The sequence below is a fragment of the Lactuca virosa genome, chromosome 9 (assembly GCF_052849685.1).
Source record: "Lactuca virosa cultivar CGN04683 chromosome 9, Lactuca_virosa_CGN04683_v6, whole genome shotgun sequence".
Taxonomy (NCBI): domain Eukaryota; kingdom Viridiplantae; phylum Streptophyta; class Magnoliopsida; order Asterales; family Asteraceae; genus Lactuca; species Lactuca virosa.
Genome location: NC_136434.1, coordinates 42,229,069 through 42,248,870, shown reverse-complemented (window position 1 = coordinate 42,248,870; position 19,802 = coordinate 42,229,069). Strand labels below are relative to the sequence as shown.

The 19,802-nt window shown below is 33.6% G+C and overlaps 3 protein-coding genes across 4 annotated transcripts; 1 reads left to right on the top strand and 2 right to left on the bottom strand.

The window, feature by feature from the left end:
* Positions 1–5,195: 5,195 nt before the first annotated feature.
* LOC145140953 (uncharacterized) lies at positions 5,196–7,433 on the bottom strand. 2 transcript variants are annotated; one of them, XM_079074326.1, is made up of 5 exons: positions 6,931–7,433; positions 6,176–6,317; positions 5,916–5,948; positions 5,691–5,785; positions 5,196–5,616 (listed from the first exon to the last, which is right to left on the bottom strand). In XM_079074326.1, the coding sequence occupies exons 1-5, from the start codon at positions 7,297–7,299 to the stop codon at positions 5,413–5,415; spliced, it is 843 nt and encodes a 280-aa protein (XP_078930452.1). In that variant the 5' UTR covers positions 7,300–7,433; the 3' UTR covers positions 5,196–5,412. The 2 variants fall into 2 exon arrangements, with proteins under 2 accessions (XP_078930452.1, XP_078930453.1); XM_079074327.1 differs by lacking the exon at positions 5,916–5,948 and having other exon boundaries at positions 6,931–7,432.
* A 2,088-nt stretch (positions 7,434–9,521) lies between these two features.
* LOC145135885 (Tetratricopeptide repeat (TPR)-like superfamily protein) lies at positions 9,522–11,390 on the top strand. The gene has a single exon (XM_079070083.1). The coding sequence runs from the start codon at positions 9,675–9,677 to the stop codon at positions 11,262–11,264; it is 1,590 nt and encodes a 529-aa protein (XP_078926209.1). The 5' UTR covers positions 9,522–9,674; the 3' UTR covers positions 11,265–11,390.
* Positions 11,391–14,606: 3,216 nt separating this feature from the next.
* On the bottom strand, positions 14,607–19,192 carry LOC145139171 (hypersensitive-induced response protein 1-like). Its single transcript, XM_079073092.1, has 7 exons — positions 19,115–19,192; positions 18,827–19,034; positions 18,491–18,554; positions 16,260–16,270; positions 15,254–15,345; positions 15,009–15,105; positions 14,607–14,872 (listed from the first exon to the last, which is right to left on the bottom strand). Exons 1-7 carry the CDS (start codon positions 19,190–19,192, stop codon positions 14,607–14,609), a joined length of 816 nt encoding a protein of 271 aa, XP_078929218.1.
* Between the last annotated feature and the right edge of the window lie 610 nt (positions 19,193–19,802).

Here is a 19,802-nt window from a genome sequence, read left to right as displayed (position 1 = left end):
ATAATCTTCGACAGATCTTTTTTCGGGTTTCGGTTTGAGTTCGAATTGGAATTGGGCCGGTTATTGGGCTGTTTGGGCTTATTATTGGGTTGGGTTGATTTTGACCCAGATCCGTTTGAAGACCCGGCTCCACCGGATCCACCTGACCCGGTTCGATTAAAACCCCTCGAACCCCCTTTTCTTCCCTTATTCGACTCCTTCTTCCCTCCCGACGATCCCCCTGAACCAGAACCACCTCCACCGCTCCAGCCACCACCGTGGTTTGAACCTTCACCACTTCGAGTGAACATAACTCTCTGCTCGTTTCCGCCATCATCTTCTCTTATCCTTTCTTCGTACGCCTTTAGTCGACCTACAACATCCTCAAATCTGATCGTCTTCAGATCGAGTACCTGCTCCAACGAGGCGACGATCTGAATAAACTTCGATCGTGGCAGTGTTTTCAAGAACTTCTTAACGAGTTTAGACTCGTCTATCGTTTCTCCGAGGGCCGCTGATTTGGAGGCGATACCGGACAACTTTCCGGCGTAGGAATCTATCGATTCAGACTCTGTCATCTTGAGCCGATCAAAATCCGTCATTAAGGTTTGTAGCCTTGCTTCTTTCACTATTTCAGCCCCCACGTTTCTTGATTTAATTGCATCCCAGAGTTTCTTTGCTGATTCTTGTTCACCGATTTGCATTATCAGGTTTTCTGGCAAGGATTGATATAGCAGTCCCATGGCTAAGCAATCTTTTTCTTCATTTTGGTCGGTTCCTGGATCGATCACGATCCACACCTTGTGGATTCGAAGCACAACCTTCATTCTCATCGCCCATACAGTGTAATTTGTGGGTGTGAGCATCGGACATGTGACATTGGATGAACCGATCAACTTCTCCCTCACCTGAGGAGTAGCACCTCCAGTATCATCGACATCTGACATCTTCTTTTACTGGTGTCCTTCTTGATCACCAGGTATGAATTCAAAGCCCCTGTTCTTGAGCTCTGATACCAATTCTAATATTGCAATAGTAAAGACACAGACAAATATATATATCAAAATAACTCTTTGATTGATTGGAAATATAACTCAAAACCAATTACATATATATGTGTATATGTCTATGTATGTTGCTGTGTTTTTGGTGTGTTTAACCCTCTTGGTAATACACTGAATATATAGGATTGATAGAATCATTTTAATCCTATAATTAATACACATGAGACCCAACCACTTGTTGGTGTCCCTTACTTTGTTCCAGGAATTAAGTTTACTTTGTTGGAGTGGAAAACATTGGTAGGGTATTAAGGAATTTAAGATTCCAACAAAAAGCGATCCCAATAGCTCATCGCCTCCATCGCACATTGACTACACCCCCTGCGCCATCTTCTCTGGCGAAGACCACACAGCGCCGGTGAGGTATGTTTCTGCGTTTTTTTTTTCTTTTGTTTTGCCTTTTCTTCCTGAAATCAAAAAACCTTTGATGTTTATTGTCAAATTACTGATTTCATGCTGAAATCAAAGTTTGAAATTACTTCTTTCATTATTCTTGGATTCAATTAGATTGAAGGGTTAGCATAAAATCAATTGACATGAACTCTTCATAATGTTTTTGAGATGAACTAATGTTTGAATATGTTTGTACATTCTTGTGTGAAATCAGAAATTAAAGATTGTTATATGCTTATGAGATCAAAATTTATTTTGTATGAGGAAATCACATTTATGTGTTTTTGTTTATAAAAGATTGTTTTATGTTGTTGAAAATATGATGAAATCACATTTTTGCTTGATTTATTTGTAAACATGTGTTATGTGGATGATTTATTTGTAAATGTGTGTTATATGAATGATTTAGCTACTTTTTTTTTTCTTTTTTACAATAGACATGACGGATAAAAGAACTAGGGTTAGTTGGAAGTCGGAATTGGTGGACAAAACTTTTTTGGAAGCGTATAAACTTGAATTAATAGTAGCATAGTCCTTTTGGGTTGCCCTCAAACCAAGCAATTGGACAGGATGACTTTTAGAAAGAGAGATTAATTTTTTATATACAAGAATTAACAAGTAATGGCCGGGAGGGTAGTGGCCTAAAAGCAAGCTCATGGGCTGTGGTCGCGGAGAAATTGAAAACAGATCATAATTTTGTTGTCGACAAAAGACAAATGAAAAACCGATACGACTATTTAAAAGCAAAGTATGCAGTGTGGTTAAAACTTAAAAACAAAACAGGAAATATTTACAATCCCGTAACAAATTCTTTTAACATGACTAATAACTTAAAAACAAAACAGGAAATATTTACAATCCCGTAACAAATTCTTTTAACATGACTAATGAAGAATGGGAAGCGGAAGCAAAGGTATATATATACATATTTTTTAAATTAGATTATTTTTTTTACTACTTTAACAACATTTATTAAATTTTCAAATAGCTGAACAAGTATGTAGATAAGCTGAGAAATGCACCCCTCCCTTGCCCTAATCTTTGTACCCAACTATTTGATGGGGCGACCTCGACCGGTGTTCACAGTTGGGGGCCATCTTCGACACTACCTCATCCCAATGAAACCTTCAGTACACATGATTTTGAGGATACAAAGATGGAAGAGACAGCACCTCATCCAGATACCCCAAGCTCAACAGTACCTCAACCTAATAGTGAGGAATCATCTGGGCGGACAAAAAACAAGGGGGGCAAACGAAATGGTCCTAAAGAAACCACACTTGATGATGAGTTGAAAGAAGTTGGAAAAGAAATTATCAAGGCTGCACAAGCATTCACGGAAGCAAATAATCTTGACAAGGAGATGGATGCTTGTATGGCGAAGTTGACAAGCTTGGAGTGGGGAGAATATGATCCGAAATACACCACTGCTCTTATGTTATTTGCTGAAAGTGCTGGCAATAGGAAAATTTGGTTGCGCCTTAACTTGTCAACTTGTGAGTCGTGGGTAACAAATGCGGGAAGAAAGTTTGGATTAGTTGGTTGACTTTAGTATGTTATGGTTTATTGTTTGACTTTAGTATATTATGGTTTATTGTTTGACATTAGTATGTTATGGTTCATTGTTTGACATTAGTATGCTATGGTTTAGTTATGTTATGGATTGTTTTCTTAGGTGCACTTATGTTATATGAATTTATATGTTATAGAATGTTATGCTTTTAGTATTTACATGTTACGGTTTGTTATGTTATGGATTATTATGTTATTGATTGTTATGTTATTGATTTAAATGTAATTTGTATTTGACATCTAACAGGACACATGGATAAAGAAGGTGACTTTTTATATTTCCTTATATTCTCGTGGTATTGGTTGATGTTGGTCCGACAAAGGCAAAGAATAATTAAAAGAATAAGAGCTAGCGAACAGGTAGCAAAGGGGTATGTGTATACACAAAATTTGATACACGGATGTCCTATACAATGTTACGATATGATACGTCTTTCACAAGATGCATTTGTACTATTATGCAATCACTTTACACAGAGAAATTGGTTGCAATGTAGTAGGACGATAAGCGTTGAAGAGAAGATGACTATGTTTTTACATGTTATAGGACATAATGAACGTTTTCGAGCTGTTAAAGAAAGATTTCATCACTCCACACAAACGATTCATCAATGTTTTCATGAGGTCTTACGTGCAATGATGTGTTTTGCACAAGAAATTATAGTACCAACCTCGTCTACTCCAACAAGAAATACCTCAGAACGACATAGACGGCTAATGCACATATTTCCCGGAGCAATAGGTGCACTAGATGGAACACTTATACATGCAGTTGTGCCCGTTGATCAACAAACTCGTTATAGGGGAAGAGGAAAAGGTGAATGTTATCAAAATATAATTGGAATTTGTAATTTTGATATGATATTCACCTTTGTATGGGCTGGATGTGAGGGCATAGCACATGATTCTAAAGTTTTGAAAGAAGTTGCATTTAACCCGACTTCCGGATTTCCATTCCCTCCACCAGGTTTGTATTTTTACTATACGTTTTATTATCTATATTATTTATATGATAAATTTGTCAATCATCTACAGATAAATATTACCTTTGTGATGCTGTATACATCAACATCCGTGGATTTATGGCTCCCTACCGCAATACTAGGTATTGGTTAGCAGATTTTCGAAGAAACAGAGCTTTAACTAAGGAAGAAAGGTTCAATCATGCTCATGCACAACTTAGAAATATCATTGAACGTGCTTATGGTGTATTGAAGGCGAGATTTCCAATTTTAAAACGAATGACTCCTTATCATTTTCCAGTGCAAAGAGATATAGTCATTGTTTGTGTTGCGATCCATAATTTTATAAGGAAATACGATATTCAAGATGACTTATTTACGAACTTTGAACAAAACGCTATGGTTACTCCTAATGTGGGTGGTGGAGGAAGTGAGGGCCCAAACATAGAAGGCATAGAATGGGGTTCAGAAGACGTTGACTATATGACTACTTTACGTAACCAGATTGCTAATCAGTTACTTTCAAATGGTTCACGTTAAATGATATACTTTTTTATTATGTATGACAATTTGTATTTGGAATTTGTATTACACTTTGTATTTGGATTTTAATTGATGTATGTTTAATTTGGATTTTATATGATAATTTGTATTTTTATAATTATTTAATCCAGCACAAGAGACAACATAAGGGTAATATGGTCATTTTTTTCATTCAGCACAATCATTCAGATAAATTATCAAACAGCATAAACTCAGTCAGATATGAACTCAGTCAGCATTTCCAACCCAGTCAGCTCTAACCCAATCAACAACTATCAAACGACCCCTTAGTGCTAAGTTTTTTCTTTCTTGTGTATGAAAATTGAAATGAGAATGATTAATCATCTATTTTGAGGTTGTGAAAGATTATTCTTTTAGATAATCTTACTGATTTTACATATTGATTCCTCTAATTCGGTTTTGATTTGATTTGGTTTTGAAAAATTGACCAAAACACTCCGTTTGCAAAATGTTCAAAGGTCAAACCATAAAATACATTTCTAATTGCTAAAACATAACAATTATTGTATATGACAACTTGAATGAATTTGTAATTGGATACAATTATGGCTTGTATTTGCATATAAATAACTAATTTTCTGAACAAATTCAAAGAACTTAAAACATTTAAAGAGCTAAATACATTTGTTTAAAAAAAATTGACCAAAACACTCCGTTTGCAAAATGTTCAAAGGTCAAACCATAAAATACATTTCTAATTGCTAAAACATAACAATTATTGTATATGACAACTTGAATGAATTTGTAATTGGATACAATTATGGCTTGTATTTGCAAATAAATAACTAATTTTCTGAACAAATTCAAAAAACTTAAAACATTTAAAGAGCTAAATACATTTGTATAAAAAATAATGCCACTTTTGGTGTTGGGATTGGCCTTCACAACCCTAATTCCCTTTTTAATTGAGCAAGTGCAGCTTCAATTTCATCTATGTTTTCTTCAATACTGCTTCCTTTACTATCATTTCCATTTCTACTCTTACCAGAAGTTGCAGGCTCTTCATATCTTCTTTGTGTTTCATCTTCACTATCTGTAATGTTCAGCTCTTTTTCAAGAAACTCAACAAATTCTTCCCCAATTTCCTAACAAATTCAAAACTTTTAGTAAATTCTAGTTTTACCCATTATTGGTTGCATCAATTTAAAGAAACCATTACCCCTAATTCCTCCCATAAGCTCTTGGGCTTTGCTCCAGAAGGAGCACTTGCTTCCCAGTTCTTATATTCTTCTTGCAGATCTCTAAGGAAGTCCCCTATTAAAAAAAAAATCAAGATTTCAAGAACACTAGGCAACATAGATTTCATTTTCAAGATTACAAATTTGCCCAAAACGGTAAATTTTTATGTTACTTTGATATATCTGTGATAAAAAGATGTGTCTACCTAATGATATTTGAACATCCCTCACAAAATTACCTGCAGTGACATGAAGCTCAAATCTTAATCATATCAAAGCATGAGGTTTTTAATGGGACCCACAAAATGAAAATGTTGGATGACCAAAATGGACTGTTTGTAAGATTTTGCAAGAAGGTTATTTCAATGATTTAACATATGATCACTTAATAACATCATACACTCATATACAAATAAGAAAACAAGTAAAAGTTCAATGAGTATCAATTATAGTTAATTTAATTTACCAAAACCATAAAACTCTTCATCTTGAGCACGCTTGTATGCTTCAGATGTACGGTTTCCAGAGTCATACTTCCTTCTTGAATCAGAGTTGAGTACTGTATTGTATGCATGCTTTATTCTCATAAATTTCTCTTGAGCATTGGGCTGAGAATCAAGAATTCAAATATTTGTTAAACCTTCATTATTTTACATGATGAAATCTTTTTGTTCTTTTAATTGCAAGAATCTTTGATGTTTCAAAGGCGTATTCACAAAGTGCCAATTATGACATTAACCTAATGGCAAGCTTGAAGAATACAGTACTCAACTAATCTTTTGGGAGTAAGCTTGAAGAATGCCATTAATTATTTCTTTTGAAACAATTGCGATTCAAACAATAAACCATCTCTGCACACATCTTTGTTACTTGAGAATCAATTAATCAAATGATCACTATTGATGACATAGCACCATACTTTCATTCATACTATATTCTTAGTTCCATCTTCTTACCTCTTTAAACTTTTTATGATTCGAGTTCAATTTGTAAAATTTGTCGATTTCATAGGTTAAAATGGCAAAAAGTTTGCAAGTCTGGCTCTAATAGGTAGATCAGATATCCATTATAAGAAGCAATAATAACATGGAATTAACTAAATTAAGAAACATTGAAATTCGAAACAAAAAGCTCCATGTTTCGTAATCACTATGGAACAAATAAATTCACCAATAGTTCTTTTTTGACTACAAAAGCAAATAATTGAAGAACTTGAAATACCTCTTTGTTTACATCAGGATGATACTTCAAAGCAAGTTTCCTATAAGCCTTTTTGATCTCATCAGGAGTAGCAGAGGGAGAGACACCCAAAACTTGATAAGGGGACTCTCTACTACTGGCTTTGACAAGGGTTTTAGAGTAATTTCGTCCTATTCTTCTTCTCCTTCCGTCCAAATTCCGGTAGATGGGTGAGCAGGGAAACGAAGCGCGAATAAGAAAGTTACAATTGAGACGACCGCCATAGCCAAATCTGCAAATGGGTATGGAAAAAGTTGGTTGATTTTGGAAGGAAAAGGAGATATGGGAAGAACTGGAATTCAAGGGCTTGAGATTTGGGGATAAAGGTTGGGGAACTCCATGCATATTCATCAAGTCATAACCGTGTAAAGATGAGCAGGCAAAATAGAAGGGTTTGTGGATGTGGGTGATGTAACGAATGAGTATATGGTGTGGGTTAAATCAGCACTAGATGCCATTCATCATGAGGAAGGGTATTGTGTATACACTCTGGGTGTGTTTGGGATTGCTTTTTAAACGTAAGCTTTTTATAAAAGGAATTTTTGTAAAATAACTTTTCTCGTGTTTAAAATGTGTTTGGCTTGCCTTTAATGACTTTTAAGTGATAAAATTAAAAGCTAAAAGTCACAAAAAGATAGAAATTCCTGTCTTTTGTCCAACAAACTTTTCCTTATTGTCTTGATTTTAAAAGATCTTTTCAATTTACCAAACAACTTTTAATAATTTTTAACTTTTTGAAAAAATTAAAAGTAAAAAATATGATTAAAAAGGAATCTCAAACACCCTCTATACACTATTCTTGATAGTTATTCACTTGGTCGAATGTGAATTTGATAAAATTAATTATGGTATGGGTCAAAAGGTGTGTTTAAGATTGCGTTTAAAAATTAATTATAATCATTATATTTTCGAAATTTATCTAAGTTTTTGTATTGTATCATATATTACATTATCAAAATACATCTTTTACCATATCCCAATTGCCTAATTTAACTAATTCTATGCATACCCAATTCGTGATGTTTGAAGTTTAAACCATAGGTGATCTTTAAAATGATTTTACATCTTTAGTACCACCAAATCTTGCAGAGTATTTAATTAAATAGATCTTGACAGTTAACTGGAACAGCTCCATATAATCTATAATCAAAATGTTGTTAATACAATTATACAATATTATTAAATGATTTTTTCACAAATTAAATCAGCAATTTGTTAGCTTATAAGCTAGCAAATAGATAATAAAATTTGATAAAAACTAACTAAAAGATATAAAATGACGTAAACGATATTTAGAATGATTCATTTTTATAATCAATTAATGGTATGTTTAGAAACTTTAAAAAAAGAACATGAAAACTAGTTCGACAGCTTTTTAAAATAGTTAGCATACAAGTTATATTTTAATTTGTCAAATATGACATTAACAAGCAATTTTATCAGGAAAAGTATTCATACAATTTATTAATTTTAAGAAATTATTATATATATATTAAAGTTGTGGAAGAAATGAATAGTAAACTTGAGATACTTTGTCCAGGTTTGGTCCCTTGATTTACATATCCGGTCCCTGTACTTCTTTAATTAATTTATTCATGTCATTTTGTTTGTGTTCCATTCAACTTCCTATTTTTTTGGCAGAATTGGTCCCTGTATTGTTGTTGGGTTTGTGTTCCATTCAACTTCCCATTTTTTTGGCAGAATTGGTCCCTGTATTATTGTTGGAAGTTAGAAATACTAAATTTGGATGTTTTTTGACAACTTTGGTCATTATTCTTTACCCATTTTGACACTTTTGGTCCTTGCAATCAATATTTTTACACTTTTTGGAACCTTTTAATATTTAAAGTTTGGCCACAAAACTTTAACGGTTTGACAACTTTGATCCCTTTTCTAAAAAGTTGCTAATTCCTACCCCTTTAATTCTTTAGCCATTTTCACACTTCTGGTCCTTGCAGTCAAAACTTTTACATTTTTTGTCCGGGGCAAAGCCCGGACTTTTCATCCTTGCACTTTCTATGTCTGTCATATTTATCAATTCGGAAACAACATTGAAAGCTCTGGCCCCCGCGTAACGGGGGTAACCTTTCTAGTGTTTAATAATAAATGATTTGTATAAAAATTGTAATTATTAGTTAAATTAGAAATAAACAAGAAAATAAATAACACACAAGAAATAAATGAGTAATTTTATCATACATACGACTCAACATGTAATTTTATCAGAAAAATATTTATATAAATGGTCAATATTAAAAATGTTTAATGATAAATTATTTGTATAAAATTATATATATTAGAAATAAACAAAAAAATAAATAACACAATTACATAATATTTAACGATGATTCGATTAATATAACATATATTTACAGACCATAAGTAAATATTTTTATTCACGAGTGAAAATATAATTGAAACCCTAGCTATCAGCCATATTATATAATCATAAGTAGAACATGCTGGACCTAGTTACAATTTGTCACAAATATAGGGCGTCTAGGTTGATTTGAATATTTTTATAAAAAAAAAATCTTTTTAATCATTACATAAATAAAATTTGTTAACATTTAAACGAGAAAATAGTACATACACAAAATGAGTGGTAAGGTAACACCATTATGTTGAAAAGAAGCTGAGGAATCTCGAAGGAGTAGAATTCGAATTCGGAATTTGGCAATTCCCACGGAAAATGCTCGCTGGTTTTTGTCATCAGCAGTTTTTCTATGCATTGTTTTCATTTTTCACAATCACCTTCCGATTGGTTCGTAAAAATTATCGAAAATTATGCTAGCAATCGAGCACTACAATTAGGAAAACGGCTACATGCTCACCTAATCATCAATGGTTTAGCTCGTTCCACCCACGTCGCCTCAAAGCTCATATCTTTCTACACAGAATGCCGTCAAATATGTGATGCCCGCAAACTGTTTGACGAAATTCCCAAAAGAAACACTCGACGTTGGATTGTTCTGGTAGGCACATATGCACGCCACGGCTTCCACCAGGAGGCCATGGGCGTGTTCTGCGAGATGCAAAGAGAAGGGCTGGAACCCAACAAGTTTGTAATACCCAGTGTTCTAAAAGCATGTGGGCACCTGTTGGATCGACAAACAGGGGAGAAATTACACGCTGTTGTTGTAAAACAAGAATTCGAATCTGATCCATTTGTTATTAGCGCATTGATTGACATGTACTCAAAATGTGGGAAAATCAAGAAAGCAAGAAAGGTGTTTGATGTGATGGTAGAGATCGATTTGGTGGCTATGAACACCATGGTTGCAGGCTATGTTCAACACAGACTAGTCAATGAAGCCTTAATCTTGGTTGAGAAGACACAATCAATAGGAGTAATACCAAATTTGGTGACATGGAATACACTAATTGCAGGATTTTCACAAGCCAATGATGATTCAAATGTCGCTAAACTATTCCAATTGATGAAGGAATCCAGGATTCCACCCGATGTAGTTTCTTGGACTTCAGTCATCTCTGGATTCGTTCAGAATCTTCGAAATCAAGAAGCTTTTGATTTGTTCAAGAAAATGTTGGCAACTGGAATGCATCCAACTTCAGCTACAATCAGTTCTCTTCTACCTGCTTGTGCAAATCTTGCAGATTCAGCTCATGGGAAAGAGATTCATGCATATTCCATAGTTATGGGAATTGAAAAAGACATCTTTGTTTCTAGTGCTCTTATAGACATGTACTCCAAATGTGGCTTCATATACGAATCCAAAACACTCTTTCACAACATGCCTGAAAGAAACACAATCACATGGAACTCAATGATATTTGGATTTGCAAATCACGGAGATTGTGATGAAGCAATTAGGTTATTCAATGGAATGGTTGACCAAAAAGTCAAACTTGATCATCTAACTTTCACAGGTGTTCTAACTGCTTGTAGCCAGTGTGGGATGATTGAGCTTGGTAAAAAGTTGTTCTTGATTATGCAAGAGAAATTCAAGATTGAGCCAAGATTAGAGCATTATGCTTGTATGGTGCATTTGTTTGGACAAGAAGGGAAATTAAAGGAGGCTTATGAGTTGATTCAAGAAATGGGGATTGAGGCTGATGTGTATGTATGGGGTGCGTTGTTGGGTGCTTGTAAGCTTCATGGAGATGTTGGTCTTGCTGAGGTGGCAGCTAAGCGTGTTGCTGAGCTGGAGCCTGAAAGTGCTGGAAGCAGTTTAGTGTTGTCGAATATGTATGCTGATGCTGGCAGCTGGGGATATGCTGCGAGGGTTAAACGAATGATGAAGAAGATGAAGATGAAAAAAGTTCCAGGGAGTAGCTGGATTGGAGGTGTGTGATTGGTTTTGATTTATTGTTATTATTATTTTTTTTGTTTATAGCATATTAATTTTTCTGCTTTAATACATTTATATATTATCCTCAAAACCTATATTTAGAAGACCCTTTTTTTTCTTGTTGTGATGTGAAAGGTGGTTCGAGAGAAAAAGGATTAAAGTTTTTCAAGAAAGCATTTCTTTATTTAAAGGGTTTGATTCTGAACTTTGTACAACAATTTATTTTTTCAATTGTAAGAACCAAATATCCAAATAGATAAATAAGATATTCTTGAATTTATCAAATAAGCTTCACTTTTAAAAGTTTATATGATTCCCAAAAAAGGGGTTGTCTAGCTAGTCTCTATAGATAGCTTACCCACAAATCCTGAATTACAAGATTAAAATCTCTTATATGCGGATATCATATACATTTGGCATGCATATACATACAGTATACTCAAGTCATCAGTCAACACGAACTTATAAATATAATCTTACAACGAAGCTAGAAGTTGTCACCAACACAAGACTTACATACCATTAAGTAAATGAACGAATATAAAGAATAAATTGGCAGAGCTAAAAAAACAAATCAATATTGCGAGCACTTAGCACTATACACTCAACATATATAATCTAAATTCTTAATTTATAATTTCGATATCATCCAATTGAGATATGTGGAAGTTTAATGATCATTACTTTGAAAACATCTCAATTATACAGATATACCCAAGAGATAGAACTTGTGATACATGTTATATGTTTTGCAAATAGTAAAAAATAAATATCTATGATATAAAAAAGTTATAAAACAAAAAGAACTAGATACTATGTAATTTTAATGTAATTACCTGAAAATAATATATATTTTTTAAAATTAAAAAAATTATATATCTGGAGTTTTAATTTTTTTTGTAAAAACATTATTATTTATTAATAGATATATTTGGAGTTTTAATTCGTTCTCTTAAAGAATTAAAAGTACCTTTCTTTTGAACGAGATTAAAATCAGTATAAGAAATGGAAGCACAGTCCAAGACGAATAATAAATTTCATTCTTTCTTGGCATTCAAACACGAATTTTCAATTTGTCATAATGCTCTATTTCATTCATCATTTGGATATTACATATCAAACGCTAATTCTATTCTTTTTTCATATATTTAGAGTTTTTTTTTTTATATATTTAGAGCATGCTTACGAAAAAAAAACGTGTCACCTATTTTAGCTTTTAAGACCAAGCGGTATGGGTCACCACAACGCCGTTAAGGCTGATGTGGGAGCCCATAATGCCGTGATAACATCAAAAACACAACCCCCTTCTTGTTGTATCTTGTTGTGTTGCTTCTTATTGTCTCCATGACGGGATGAAACAGGATCATCTATTGGCTGCACAAACTCTCTCTCTCTCTCTCTCTTAACTTCTATTATAACACCATGAACACCACCCCATCTTCTTGTTGCTTCTTGTTATAACACTACTAAAATGGACCCATACCTAATAGTCTAAATAGTTAAAGTAGGACTTATGTGCCATGTGGTGATATTGCATTTTCTTATAATGTGTTATAATTTATTTTTTTCTTTGAAAAATAATTTATTTCATATATATATATATATATATATATATATATATATATATATATATATATATATATATATATATATATATATATATATATATATATATATATATATAGGGGTGAGATCGGTTGAGAACTCATAGTTTCCCGAGAACCCGAGAACTAAAAGTGGAGCGTTAGATCAAAACTAATTCATTAAGGGCATGATCGTAATCTTATCAATCTCATTTAATGTTTAATTTTTGTGTTATTGTAAATATTAATATAAATGTCTAAAAATTACATAATAAATCAAAATTTTGGATTTTTTAAAAAATAGTATTTTTTAGTTTTTTTTAAAGTGTAGATTTTTTAATTTTTTTTTATAAAAAACATGAATTTTTGAAAAAAAATTGAAAAAATATTTTTTTTAAAAAAAAATTGCAATTTTTTTAAAAGCATTTAAAAATCAATAAATTAAAAAAAACTGAAATATTTAAAAAATACTATACTTTTTAACCAAAAAAATCAACATTTTTGGTACTTTTATGCATATTTTTACAAGAGCATATATGCATATTTCATATATTATAATATTTGTAAAGGAATCATAAGAAAACTCATTTTATTTACTAATCTATAAACATAATACAATAAATATTTTATTCGATACAATATAAAATATCAAAAACAAAAAAAATGCTACAAAATTTTTTCATGTCTCCGTGTCAATATTTCCATATTTTCTTCAATTTATTATTTTTCACCTCTTCAATATTCACCACAATTTCTTCCAAATCTACAAGAAAAATAAAAAGAAATTGATTGATGCAAAAACACTCACAAAAATATATATGTGATTTACATGTGAATCACATGTAATTCATATGTGAATAACATGTGATTTACATGTGAATCACATGTAATTCATATGTGAAATACATGTGAATCACATGTAATTCATATATGAATTACATGTGATTGATATGTGAATAACATTGGATTTACATGTGAATAACATGTGATTTACATGTGAATCACATGTAATTCATATGTGAATTACCTGTGATTTACATGTGTATCACATGTGATTCATATGTGATTTACATGTGAATCACATGTAATTCATATGTGAATTACATGTGAATCACATGTAATTCATATGTGATTTACATGTGAATCATATGTAATTCATATGTGAATCACAAGTGAATTACAATATGAAATATATGAAGCTATTCTATGCAATATTGCAACAAAAAAAGATGTACGAATTTACAGAAAGACCCTTTAATTTCAAATAACTTCACAAAATTTAGTTGCACCTTTATAAAACCTATCTGATGTTCAGAAACATACCCACTATTAACCGATCAAATACACATAGATGCACACACATCTAAATAGAGAAACGCACACACATGTAATCATTGAAATCTCATGAATAAGGCATGAAAAACACAATGAATGTTCCTCCAAAACAGAAAAATAGGGAAATTAAACCTAAAATATTGAATTTCTTGTACCAAAATCGAAAACTACTCAAAACCCATATACCAATCAAGTGCCAAATTTTTTTTGTAAAATAATCGAAAGAGCACTTTAGACGGACGGTGAAAGCTCATATGGAAACAATAAAATGAGGAAATTAAACCTGATCGGAGATGAGAGGCACGTTTAGGTTGAGGATGGCTGGAGATGAGAGAGTTGAGAGTAACATAAGAAACATCGATGTCCACAACAATCAAAACTCTAAAGCCTGTAAAGTGACAACTAATAGAAGTTGAACTATATAAAATTATTCAAATAAAGTAAATGAAAAGATATGCAATTTCACAGACAATAAAGCTCTTATTAGAGACCAATTATAGGAAAAAAAAATGAAAATCAAAGCCTGTAAAAACGCAAGCACGCTATACCTCAAACCATCCACAATCGCTTGATGCTGTCTAGCGATTCCAAGTCCAGATAAGTATTTGGATTCTGCTTCTCCTTCTACTCGTTTGATTTGAAGAATCTTTTCAGCCTCTGCTTTTTCATTTGCAGCAACTCTCATTCTAGCAACTATTGTTATATATATATATATATATATATATATATATATATATATAATGATAATCGGTGTTATTATCTTATAAATAATCTTGTTACCAGTATCACTATATCAACAATGTAATTAAGGTGGTATATATATATACACCTGCATTGATTTCATTCATGGATTTCTTCACATGTTGATCTGGTTCTATATCAACAATCAAAGTATCTACAATCTCAAGACCATAACCTGACATTGCCTAAAAAAATACATCATTAAAGTCAAGAAGCATCATTCATGCATCTGTATGCCAACATTTACAAGTTACAACAACATATAAAAAAAAGTAATAGATAAGTTTGTTTTTGAAGGAATTGCAAACAAATTAAAAGAAAAAGAAGTATCACCTTTTGAAGCTCATCTTCAACGCCTTTAGCTATATCATTCTTTTGCAGAAAAACATCATCCAGTTGGAGCTTCGGTACACTTTCCCTAATTACTACTCAAAACCAGTTGAAGGGAAGGACAATTGAAGCTACAAAAAGTGCAGTTGTTACAACATTATCAAAACTGGATGAAAAGGACTCATTTAGTATAATGGCATTTGTGACATCCCCATTTTCACGGCCAGAAAAGACCGATTTTGTTTATGCTTTATAAAAATCAGAGTACCTCTTTTAATAAAAATGTTGCGGAATTTGTTCCCAGAAAACATGATGAATACGTTATCAAAGCATTTCCGAAGAAATGTATTTTTATCCATTCTAAAACATTTGGGATGTCATCGTCAATACAGAAACATAAGCATAAACAGAACTTACATTCATTATCACTAGTGATTTATATCTCCTTAATCTCTCAGTGTAATGTAACTCATATCGACACCTGTGATACAAATAAACTGAGTGGGTCAGGTTGGGAAACCTGATGAGTACATAGGGTTTTCAACCCACAATAATATAATTATTAAGTTTAAACATCCAACAATCAACCCAATTACTCATCCCCATTATCTTCTTTACTCTCTACCCTAAGAATTCGCTATTCCTCGTTCATTCCTTCCTAAGGATCATCCTAAGGAATGGGCATGAAATCCATCGTTGTCAGGGTTTACTTTACATGCACTAAGTCGCATAGTCGCCAGGATATAGACACTAAGTCTCATAGTCGCCAGGGTTTATACAACGGGCACTACGTCGCATAGTCGCCAGGGTTTATACAACAGGCACTACGTCGCATAGTCGCCAGGGTTTAGGCACTAAATCGCATAGTCGCCATAGTTATCTCGTTTATCGACAGTATCGTTTCCGAGAATCCACTCGCAATACGTGTCAATGGGTTTTTAGAGTACAGCTGGTGAATACACAGTTCAAATACACCTACAGGTTGCGAGCCTGCTAGTGTCCACTGGACTGTCTAGAATAGTCTGAGGTTGTCATCCATACTCTGCTAGATGACGGGGCCAACACTTGGGTAAAAGGCTTCTCTCATGGTTCACCTCTCACCCTTATCTCATGGTCTATATCATCTTGAATCATTTTATTTTTGTCACACAGCAACTATTTCATCTACCCATGTTTTACCCAACACATTTTGTAGATATAAAATACATATACAGTTTAAATCATTTAAAACATGTATAAAATCGTTCATCCATCATAGACAACAAGTATTCAGACCATATGCACACATAACACGTAATTTATAAAATACTTCATATCTATGTGTAAGACGAAAGTAACTATGCACTCACCTGATTAGGCGGTGACTCGGTACTCGGACAGCGCTTCGTTATCTCAAAACAATTTTCCCTTGACAAAACCTAGTATCAATACCACTAGGGTTTAGTCTAACGTTAACCGCGACTAATTAATAGTCTAGCTATTATTACTATTATATAAGCGTTAAACAACACTCTATATAAGTCATAATAATAGCCCAAATAATTATCTTAAGGTCCTAATAATGTTACTATAATTATTTAAAAGCTATATTAAAAATTGCATAGGCGTAACTCACTTACAACGAGTTTTATAGAAAACCGGGCTTCACTTGGAGCAGCGTTTCCGAACCGAAAGACCCTTTTTCTCGGGACTCCGGGAGCCTCGGGGCTTCCTTCGGGTGCTAGGGGGTTTACCTAGGATTAGGAGGGGTTAGGGGGTAGTGACAGAAAGTAGAGAGAGAAAGTAGAAGTGAATTGGTGAGAAAAATGGTTGGCCCTCGCAGCCCTTTTGTAGGCCGGAGGCTGCTGGCTACGTGCTGCGCTCCTTGGTTCTACGCGAGGCATTCCTCGGACACAGGGCGTTCCTCGGTTACGCTCAGCTTTCGTACAAAGACGTGTCCGAGGCCTGTAGGTGCGACGTGGTCCATCCGAGTCCAAGCGATTCCGAACGCGAGGCGTTCCCTGTACGCGCTGCGTAGCGAGGCGATGTGTCTCCATCCGAAGCGAGGCCTGTTAACAGCAAGGGACGGTCGGGATCGCGCCACGTCATCAATCTAGCAACAGCTTCACAATTTTCCTTTCTGACTTCTAAAAATCATAACTTTCGCATACGAGCTCTGTTTTCGACGTTCTTTATATCCACGCGTAGGTGGGAACGTACTCTACAACTTTCGTTTAGACTCCGTCGGTTAATTTTGACTTTATTTTTAAAGTTATATTTTTAACAGGCCGGGACAGGATTGGTCCATTAAAATCTCATAACTTCTTCATCCGACGTCCGTTTTCGTCTGTCTTTTTATCGTTACGCTACTATTAACGAGATCTTCGATTCTCGTTTAGGTTGTGTCGGCTAGAAACCGCTCGATCTAATATTCGAATTTCGGGTTGTACACTGCTAAGCCGAAACTTCGAAAAATCATAACTTCCCCATACGAAGTCAGATTTGGGCGTTCTTTTTATGTACGCTCTCGGTTTAACGTATTCTACGACTTTCGTTTAGATCGCTAAGGCTAAAAGTCGCTCTATCGTAAATTCACTATTTACGCTTCCCGGTGTCGTGCTCGTTTTGCCGTAAAACTTCGACGGGTCATAACTTCTTCGTTATAACTCGGATTTCGGCGTTCTTTATATGTATAGAACCCTTGAGACATATTCTACAACTTGGGTAAGATTGATTATTCTAAATAATCTTTTGTCGAAAAGTCGTTTTCGACCCCTATTATCTCTAAATTGACTAGCCCGGATCTACGGGCGTTACAACATTTAATGATCAGACATATTTGTTTTCATCAACTTTGGAGTTGGCAACTAAGGAAGCTCTTGACAATGTTAATGAGTGGATTGGGATGAATTTTATTCCAGGTGGTGGGACAAATATGTCAACTGCTCTTGATAAGGTTATTTTCTTTTTGAATTTTAACTAAAAAGATATGTCAATTTTCATGTAACATAACTAGAAAAAAGGTACTTTTTGTTTATTGTGGTTATATTTTGTCAGGCTGTAGAGATGTTATCTGGAAGCAAGCAATCTGTTCCTATTGTTTTCTTTATAACAGATGGAGCTGTAGAAAATGAGAGAACAGTTTGTGAAGTTATGATGAAGAAACTTAGAAATGAAGGATCAGATTTATGTCCACGCATATATACGTTTGGTATAGGTAATGATTTTTTTTGTTTATCTAGTTTTTCCTTTTTCTTTCATTAAGCCTGAACTTGTATCTTGGTGTTTGAGAGCTTATAGAAAGTATCAACAAAAGTATTGTAAACTAAAACATCAAAAAGTATTGTAAACTAAAACATAATTCCAAATCCGAAAGATATACAAAAAATGAATAAGAGATGAGGTGTAGTACCGAATCGGTCACCGGAGATGAGAAGGAGATGTGATTCGATCGCAGAAGATGAGGCGGAGATGAGAATCGATCGTGAACTCTAGCACCTTCCTTGTCTTTGACTCGTCCTCTAACAGTTTGAGTCCGGTCTAGACGATCCGATTGAAAGCAAATTTGTAATTGAAATCATTTATTTGTAAATCAACACGCCATGTCTTTCAGCTTCTCTGAATCGTATCTCACCGTCTTCTTCAGTGTCCCAAAGGAAGTCGACTCACCGTCTTTCACCTCCGCCGTCTCAATTTCCGAAACCACTTCGAGGATCGAAATCCGGTTGTGTAACCGCAAGATTGCATCAGGAGAATCGATTATGTAAGCACTAGGGTTCTGAATGGAGTACTCCTTTAGCTGTTTCTGCCGTTTTTCAGTGTTTAACTTATGAAGCACACAATCAAAAGGGAGATAGTTGACGGAGGAGGCGATGTATTTCGGACGTTGGTTCTGGAATGATCAACGACGAAGCGAGAAAGAGGAATGATGAGACGATCGGAGAATTTGGGAGAAAGAGGCATCGATTGATTTGTTGGAATTGATCTGATTTCAATACCCTAAATGCCCTTCGATTAATTTCAGCACCGTACCCCCGTGTTTTATTTTTTCAATTATTTACCAAAATGTCTTAAATCATCTTGGCCATTTATTATTTTGATCAAACGACTCTTATTTAGTTCTCGGGAATATATGAGTTCTCAAATGATCATTTTTTTTTTCTCTCTCTCTCTCTCTCTCTCTATATATATATATATATATATATATATATATATATATATATATATATATATATATATAACCAATCAAATTTATTTTTTACCATTTATTTTTTATTTGTAAGAAATTAAAAGCTATATATTATGATATAATTTTTTTAATAAGCATATTATTTAATAAATAATTATTAAACATAAAAACAAAATAAATAATAAAAAATAGGCAATTTGTGAAGTTGTCAAATGGACGTTGTACGGGCTCTTTCAGGTTCAATCAACTGGTTTATACATATTTTTTAATTTTTTCCCACCTAGACTACGAAGTGGCAATCAATTGCCCACAAATAAACCAATAAATATAGTAAAATATTAAGAACTTCTTTCTTATATTCCAAGTTAAAATTTCTAACATGCC

What these genes read in the sequence shown, in the direction of transcription:
- LOC145140953 (XM_079074326.1), bottom strand. Translation starts at nt 7,299, where the DNA reads ATGAATATGCATGGAGTTCCCCAACCTTTATCCCCAAATCTCAAGCCC. An exon ending in ATCCTGATGTAAACAAAGAG is followed by an intron (nt 6,318 to 6,930) that starts GTATTTCAAGTT and finishes CTTGATTCTCAG; the next exon opens with CCCAATGCTCAAGAGAAATT. An exon ending in TGAAGAGTTTTATGGTTTTG is followed by an intron (nt 5,949 to 6,175) that starts GTAAATTAAATT and finishes ATGTCACTGCAG; the next exon opens with GTAATTTTGTGAGGGATGTT.
- LOC145135885 (XM_079070083.1), top strand. Translation starts at nt 9,675, where the DNA reads ATGCATTGTTTTCATTTTTCACAATCACCTTCCGATTGGTTCGTAAAA.
- LOC145139171 (XM_079073092.1), bottom strand. Translation starts at nt 19,192, where the DNA reads ATGCCTCTTTCTCCCAAATTCTCCGATCGTCTCATCATTCCTCTTTCT. An exon ending in GAAGCTGAAAGACATGGCGT is followed by an intron (nt 18,555 to 18,826) that starts GTTGATTTACAA and finishes TTGATGTTTTAG; the next exon opens with TTTACAATACTTTTGTTGAT. An exon ending in TTGAAGATGAGCTTCAAAAG is followed by an intron (nt 15,106 to 15,253) that starts GTGATACTTCTT and finishes GTATTTTTTTAG; the next exon opens with GCAATGTCAGGTTATGGTCT.